Source organism: Cibotium barometz, chromosome 49 (assembly GCF_041138505.1).
Source record: "Cibotium barometz isolate CiBa-2024 chromosome 49, ASM4113850v1, whole genome shotgun sequence".
In the NCBI taxonomy this organism is placed as follows: domain Eukaryota; kingdom Viridiplantae; phylum Streptophyta; class Polypodiopsida; order Cyatheales; family Cibotiaceae; genus Cibotium; species Cibotium barometz.
The window spans coordinates 25,568,383-25,576,813 of NC_141094.1; the positions used below are offsets into that span (position 1 = coordinate 25,568,383).

General features: G+C 37.2%; 1 protein-coding gene across 1 annotated transcript; it reads left to right on the forward strand.

Moving 5' to 3' along the window:
- Positions 1-208: 208 nt before the first annotated feature.
- LOC147610428 (uncharacterized) lies at positions 209-3,119 on the forward strand. The gene is made up of 6 exons (XM_086786489.1): positions 209-355; positions 1,975-2,034; positions 2,134-2,214; positions 2,324-2,508; positions 2,662-2,749; positions 2,836-3,119. The coding sequence occupies exons 1-6, from the start codon at positions 325-327 to the stop codon at positions 2,844-2,846; spliced, it is 456 nt and encodes a 151-aa protein (XP_086642615.1). The 5' UTR covers positions 209-324; the 3' UTR covers positions 2,847-3,119.
- The last annotated feature ends 5,312 nt before the right edge of the window (positions 3,120-8,431 follow it).

Genomic DNA, 8,431 nt, shown 5'->3' on the forward strand with positions numbered 1-8,431 from the left:
CTCAGCAACACACAAGAATGTTCCCAAACTTCATGCAACCACCTCACCAGCCCGTAGGCGACCACAGTGCGATCATGTAGGCAATCACAAAGCTAGGGCCACATACCTAAACTATGTGTCGCGGGTGCTACCATTGCACCATAGCACACCATAGCTTCCTAGAATGCAAGGACTGTGAGATAATAACGAATATTCCTTTGGCATCTTGAATTTATATAAGTTCCACCGGTTGATTTTAGGGTTATTCCATTTTAGGCTGGTGCTTCTATCATCCCTTTGGCTAATCTCTACAACCCAAGTTCTTGTCTCTTCAAGCTTTGCAATATGCCTCGCCGAAGCGGTGGCGGTGGAGGAGGTATGCCCTCTTCTGTGTGTGCGGTTTTCTGATTCTGAACAGTATGATTAGGGCTTGGTGGTCTAGGGTTTTCAAGCTTCTCGGGTTTTCAAGTTTTCTTTCCGGTTTAGGGTTTGATGTTCGCTCTAGGGTTTTCAAGTTTTCTTTTCGGTTTAGGGTTTGATGTTCTGTTTAGGACTTAGGTTATGTTTTATTTTGGGTCTGCAAGATTTCTGTTTTGATTGCGTTTTTTAATCTTTGTAGTCCTGATACAGGGTTTTCAAGTTTTCTGTTCTGATGCAGGGTTTGATGTGTTGAAAGTTCTCTTCTGATGTAGGGTTTGATGTCTGTCTATGTTGGGTGATTACGGTTTGCTTTTTTTAAATTCTGGTGTGCGGTTTAGGGTTTGAAGAGGGTTTTTGTTTATCGAAGAGTTTATGTTTTTCAATGTAGAGCAGGCTATGGAGGCGCGCCAAGCCATGCTTTAGTAATGATATAGGTCATGAATAAACCTCGAGTATGTGGAGGATTTATGCCATGCAATAGTCTCCAGTGTGTTACAGCCTTTTGCCTCTCTAGCCATTTCCTACCTGTACAGTTTTAGGGTTTTCAGGGGCCACATTTGTCTAATCTTGGTTTAGGGTTCTCCATGCTTAGATTTCACTTTGATGCACGAGTCTTTTATGGGCTGCACGGTGCCAGGTTGTTGTGACATCCGCGGACAGCCCCCCCCCCCACTCGGAGACTCATGGACAAAATAGCTGTCCACCCTTTGTGTAGAACTTTAAATGTTTGTGTGAGACTATTTCATCAAAGTGAGTGGGGCCTAGTGGTTGTAAGACGACTCTTATTGGTGGAAGTCTCTGGTTAAATACTGGCAAAAAGCCCTTGTTTGTCTTCCAGTCCTCATGTCCGCCAAGGGGTGGGATGAAAACTTCCCTCCCTCGCCGAGCATATTCAGCTTTTCGGATTTGGTTGCTGCTTCTTGAACACCTATGGCCGGACATGTGTGAAGTCCCCCTTAGTTCGTTCCCCACTAATTCCACTCTATCAGCAACTCTTTTGACACAAGAACATTTTTTCTGCATGTGTCTTGCTCAACGTGTGTTTGTTCATTGGTGGATGTAATGATGACACCTTTGATGGTTGTGCCATAACGTCGTGGCACCACTAGACCTTCCATTTCTTGTCTTGGAACGATTGCACTTACCTTAATCGTTTTTTGTGCGTAATGAGTGTTTTTTAGAAAGCTTTATATAGGATGTAGTAGGTATGTGCAGCCCCGCGTCAGTAACACTCATATAGGGGATCAGTTGAGCCTAATGACAGCTGTGCTCACATGTATTTGATGATATATTTGTGGTAAACACCTATGATATTAGCTCAACATTTTTAGAAGCTGCTCCAGTTGCATTTGCATGATGTGTTAGTATGCGTTAATCAATAATTCTAAATATTGACCCTTACTCCTCTTTTCATGTGCATAAGCATGTCGGTGGTATGTTTTTTATGATGTGGCATATATATTTTTATTGGATCTTGGAATTATGGTTGTCATTTATTTGAATGGCATCCACTATTTTTTAAATCTGTTTAGTGTATTATAAATACCGATTAGTTGTTTTGTTGGATTGTGTCAGGGAGGTCATCTTTTCGTCCGGCTCCTCGCCCTGTGCGTGCTGCCCCACCTCCACAACCTGGTTTGCCCTCGGCTACCTATACCCACTGTGAATTTCTTTTTCCTTTTTTTTCCCTTCCAAAAGTACGATGACACTTCATTTGTTCATGTTCTGTCTCAGTGCAACATGCGCCCCCACCAGCTCCAGCACAATCAAGTGGTGGCTCCATGATGGGTGGTATTGGTGCTACCATTGCTCAAGGTACATGTTTGATTCACAAGTGTGTTATTATTTCTGTATTTGCTTTGTGGAAATGAACATGGCTAGGTGAAAGTGGCTGATGGTATTCTTTTCTGCTTGGTGGTCTAAGGTATGGCCTTTGGGACTGGGAGTGCCATTGCGCACAGGGCTGTGGATGGATTGATGGGGCCTCGTACAGTGACCCATGAGCATGTAAATTCAGATGCCCAAGCTTCTGCACCAGGTGGTTCTCCCAACCTTACCACTGTCAGTGGAGCAGATGCTTGTACCAATCAAACTAAGTCCTTCCAAGATGTAAGTTTTTTCATGGACTTGTTGCACATTTTCAAGATTTATGCTAAGTTTTGTGTACTGAAAATGTCCTTGTTGCATTTCCATAGACTTTAGACTTGTACATTTTTCAGGATCTGTGCTAAGTTTTGCATACTGAAAATGTCCTTGTTGCAGTGTATTAATGCTTATGGAAGTGACATTGGGAAATGTCAATTTTATATTGATATGCTGAATGAGTGCCGCCGTGGACCATCTGCATCTGGTAAGATCTGGTGGTTCGTGTAGTTTGATGAGGTGGGAAGGGTGTTTTTAGTCAATATATGCTAACTCTCATGGTTGTTGCATCAGTGACCCTGTAATGGGAGTTAGACAATCCAATAAAACAAAGGTTGTGCTGGATCTCGGGTGGATGCGTAGCGAGTAGGTTTCTAAGTCTTCAGCCATACCATCAATGCTTGAATAACAGATGGATATTTTAATTATGCCAAATCATCAATATGCTTAGGGAGGGATTTTGACTCCTTAAATTATGTGCAAGCTTTTATGTGCTGCTGCCGTACAAATTGATTGTGAGTATTGATAATTTGGTGCTGATTGTTTTGCCTGATTAATAATGGCTTCTGGTTTGTGTTGCTTGCATCTGTTGGATCTCTTAGAGATCTCTCTGTGGATGGATGAGTTGTTTAGTTTCTTGTTACTGCTCTAGATTATGTGCATTGTGTGCTATTGGCAGGTTGTTACCAGTATTTTAGCTAGATTTTCAGTTATGGCGATTTTGACTTTTTTAATATTTTGCCCCATTTAGCATGCAGCTCACCAGCATGTTGATTAAAGATTTGCCATAAGTTTGTGAAATGATTATATACAGTGGTGCTACCTTAGCATGTTGTCTTGGATGGAACTGATAGTATTCCGCCAAGTTTACAATACTAAGACCATAGGGTTCACCAGTCTTCTTGGTTTTGTACCATCAGGATGTCCGACTGCTTGCACACCTGTGCTCATAGTGAGCTTTGGTAGAGAGAGAGAGATGCTGTCTAACATGAATGTGTCAAATTTCATCAAAGCTTGTATCGAAGGTTAGATATTCGTGTATGAAGGTTTGATGTCCTATAGGAATAAACATGTGATAAAAAATTGAAACATGCAGCAATTGCCATAATTATCTGATATGGTTATCATTCAAGGTATTTAAAATACAGAACTTTGTGCTTTGTTGTATTCCAGAGATTAATGATGGAGGTGTTAGTTTTCAGAGATAATTCATTTTTCTGGTATAGGTCCCCACAATTTCTCCCACCTTTTTCTTCTTAGTAGTAATTTGCATTGGCAAAGTTACTCACTCCTGCGTGGAGTAAGTGATGAAAGACTATGTTCGTATGCACCTGTTTGCACCCTTGCATGATATGTAGCGGTGGTGTATTTTTATATTTTTAATTTTTTTTCACATTCAATCTGAAAAACTATATAGGTGCGAAAAACTGTATAGGTGCCAGACCTCTTCTGCAGACTTGTGGAGTATTATTACATCTTATTTACTAATTCTAAATGAACACACGCATAGACATGCCATAGCTTAAACTGTGTTGAGAATTATTTGAAATGATAATCTGTGAATGTAATCTGTGATTGATTTGATCTACATGCATGGTGGTGGAAAGTTATTTAGCAATATCTCATGTTGTCTCAGTTTATAATTGAGGTAATAAAAGCTTAGCTTTCTAGGTGTCATGGTCATCAGTTTAAGTTCCTGCAAGACTTGTTCTTCCCTCTGGCCTGCAAAGATGGGTATTATGGTCATCATCATCGAAGTTCTTGCATCACTTGTTCTTCCCTCTGAACTGTAATGATAGATATCATGGTCATCATTAAAGTTCCTGCATCACTTGTTCTTTCCTCTAGACTGTAATGATAGATATCATGGTCGTAGTTATCGAAGTTCCTATATCATTTGTTCTTCCCCCCTGGAATGTAATGATATATCTAGCATCCATTGGCATACATTATAGCATTTGCATTTGTGTTCAATTGTTCAGTAGTTTCCACCAAAAGGTTTTTCACAAAGGTAGTTAGGTACCTTATATAGTGGCTAGTGGCTATTACACCATCACCCACACGAAGTATAGTGGCTACTTGATGGGCATATTGTACTCACTATAAAGTCACGTTTGGTCGTTTGGTTGACGCCAGTGTTTGGTCACAGATAGAGAGATTCGCTCATTTTTGTAGATGACATTTGAAGCATAATACAAGTCTAAATGCCAAGGACTTGGACCATTTAAAATCACTAAATTGGCACCTCAAGGTTCATGACCCTAGAGAGTTAAAATGCAACTGAAATGCAATGAAAGTATACCCTTGAGAAGTTTTATGGGCCTCTGATGGACGGCATCCTGAATCAGATCCACCATAAAAAATTTCGCTAATATCAGAAGCTAAGAAAATAAGAACAATTCAATAAGAAGCTTACATGGCTACCTTGACTGATTGCCTAGGCATAATAATCTTGTGTAATAAAGTGCTTTAATATATAGGCAAAACATACATCACACAAGCAAGCTACTCACCTGCTCGTGTCAGTGTGATGAACATTGGCTGTACACTATGCTCAAACTCGTGGGTCACTATTGTTTGCACCCTTATATGTATAGATATAAGTTTAAGTCATGCTCACAGATATATTAAATGTAAATGTTATAAGTTTAATATATAGGCAAAACATACATGTAAATGTATGTTTGCACCCTTATATGTATAGATATAAGTTTAAGTCATGCTCACAGATATATTAAATGTAAATCTTGTTTGCACCCTTATATGTATAGATATAAGTTTAAGTCATGCTCACAGATATATTAAATGTAAATGTTATAAAATTCAAGTGTTAACCCCAGTGAAAATTTGGCTTTTTGATAGGACATTAGCTATGCTGTCTTGTTTTTTTGGCGTCAAATTATGTTCACGTTTTATTTCAAATCGTCAATAAAAATGTTATACCAACAAACTATAAAATCTTGGGTAAAGTGATAGCTATATAAATCTATATAATAGCCAATAAAATGTTAACATAATGTATATTATATATTAATGTCTATACAATTGATATTGTAGGAAGTCAAATGTTTTTTTTGAACTAATAATTAATTTATATAAAAATACAAGCTATGTCATAATTAAAAATATGCTAAATGTAATGATTATGAAATTAAAGTATAGAGTAAACAATGTGAAATCTTCAATCAAAGTTCTAATGAGAATAACTAAAAGAATAACCTACTTAGTTAGCATGGGATTATGATTCTTAGAGTGAATATTTTTTTTATTTTTTAGTATGCAACGCAAGATTAATTAGCTTAGAAAAGGAGTTATGGACATAATTTAAACATGTATCTTACTCAAAGCTTGCCATATTTAGACATGTATCTTGCTTGTTTGATTAAGAAGTACACTTAGATGAAAATTATGATGTCATTTTACTCGAAGCTTGCTTAAATTAGACCTACACTTATATTATGGCTCAGAGGTATGCTGTTTTTTTACTATGAAAGTGATAATTCTTTAAATTTTACTTATGTGAAAACTAATAAAGAGTACCTATAAAATCAATGGTGATAGTACCTATTTCATGCAAACTTAAAGCTAGTCACACCACTTACACATCCAATATGAAATTGCTTTTTTCATAGATTCAGCTATCTTTAAAACAATCATTTACTGAAGCCATAGTATCACAATCCTCCCAAAATATCCAGTTGAATCTTAATTTCCAATCATTCCTTCATCGGAGTATCCATGGCATCATTGGCAACCAGAACGCTCACCACATGTCCACTCTCCTTTTCGATAGTTCCTAGCTCATAGTACCCGCGGCAATATATTCACTTATAAAAAAATTCAAGATGGAATCTCCGTTGAAGATCAGCAAGATCAACCAACAGATCCATATAAAAGAGCCATGGACTCATCCGTTGAGAACCAGCAAGGTCAATCAACCCGATTCATGTCCGGTTTCAGAAAACAACTCTTACTCCTTGTTCCAATATCTTCCACGACGCACGTGTGGGTATCTTCGGCGACCCAGAGCCCGAGCACCGTATGGTCAGCACCCTCTAGGATCCTTCGCAGGTCACCTAGCGCTTCACTCATAGGCCCCTTCCTTGATCCCTTATCCACCGTACATCGGAAGCTTACTATTTAAATCGAATTGAGGCTGGTCAAGATCTCGGCCAACCTTGCTACGCGAGATATCCTCCGTTGACTCTACGTCAGCTGTTGCAACTTTATCAGTTAGGTCTCCACGACCTTATTTACAAGATGGTCAAAATGCTTCCCCAGCATTCTTGACATAAAACAGTCATTTACAAACAGGTCACAAATACAGTTTCTATAATGAACTCTCGTCTTTCCACATTGTTCCACATCAATCCATATTACTTAATCCACGTCCAATTTATATGTGTACCTATTCTCATCCAATCACATCATTTTTCATCTCATCACATCAGATTCATTCACATCATATATCATCCATTCACATCCCATATCATTCATTCACATTTTGATATCATCCATTCACATCCCATATCATTCATTCACATTCTGATTCACATGACATCATATCTCATTCATTCTCATCCTGATTCACATCACATTACATCTCATCCATTCACTCACATTGACATCACATCCTTTCACATACACATCCTCATTCATCTTCCACATTTACATCCACATTCGTACTTCCACATACACATCCATATCCACTCTTTCACGTACACATTCACATCCACATCCATTCTTCATATACACATCCGCATTCATACATCCACATACACATACACATCCACATCTATACATCCACATCCATTCTTCCACATACACTTCCACATTCATTCTTCCACATACACATCTACATTCATTCATCCACATACTCATCCACATCCACATCCACATCCATACATCTACATCCATATCCACATACACATCCACATCCATATCCACATCCATACATCTACATCTACATCCATATCCACATACACATCCACATTCATACATCTACATCCATATCCATATCCACATCCATACATCCACATACATCCATATTCATATCCACATCCATACATCTACATCCACATCCACATCCACATCCACATCCATATCCACATCCATACATCCACATCCACATCCACATCCACATCCACATCCATATCCACATTCATACATCTACATCCATATCCACATACACATCCACATCCATATCCACATCTCCATCCATACATCCACATCCATATCCACATACACATCCACATCCATATCCATTTAATTATTTCTCATAGATAAATAAATTTATCTAAAAATTTATCTTTGAATTTAAATAAATTGTCCCATAATTCCAATATACTAGGAATTTCTATTTTTTCATCCAAATGTAATAGGAATTTCTCTTTTAACATTTAATTATTTCTCATAGATAAATAAAATTATCTAAAAATTTATCTTTAAATTTAAATGAATTATCCAATAATTCCAATGTGATAGAAATTTCTCTTTTCCCATCCAATTGATGGAATTCCAAATGTAGTGGGAATCCCTCTTTTATCATTTAAACTTATCTATACAAAAAGATAAATTTAACTAAATTTTCTCTTGAAAATTAAATAAAAATCTTCATTAATTCCTTTACACTAGGAATTACACTTTTCTTATTTAATTATCTGAACTCCAATATGGTGGGAATTTCTCTTTCATCATATAAATTTATCTATGCAAAAAGATAAATTTAACTAAAATCTTTCTTTAATTTTTACATAAAATATACATTATATTAGTATTCTAATTTTTTCTCTTAATTCTTTGGAATACATGGATTTTCATTATCATGGGGATTACTCTTTTAACATAAAAATAAATTACTAGAATTTCTCTTTTTCTTAATTTATTAACT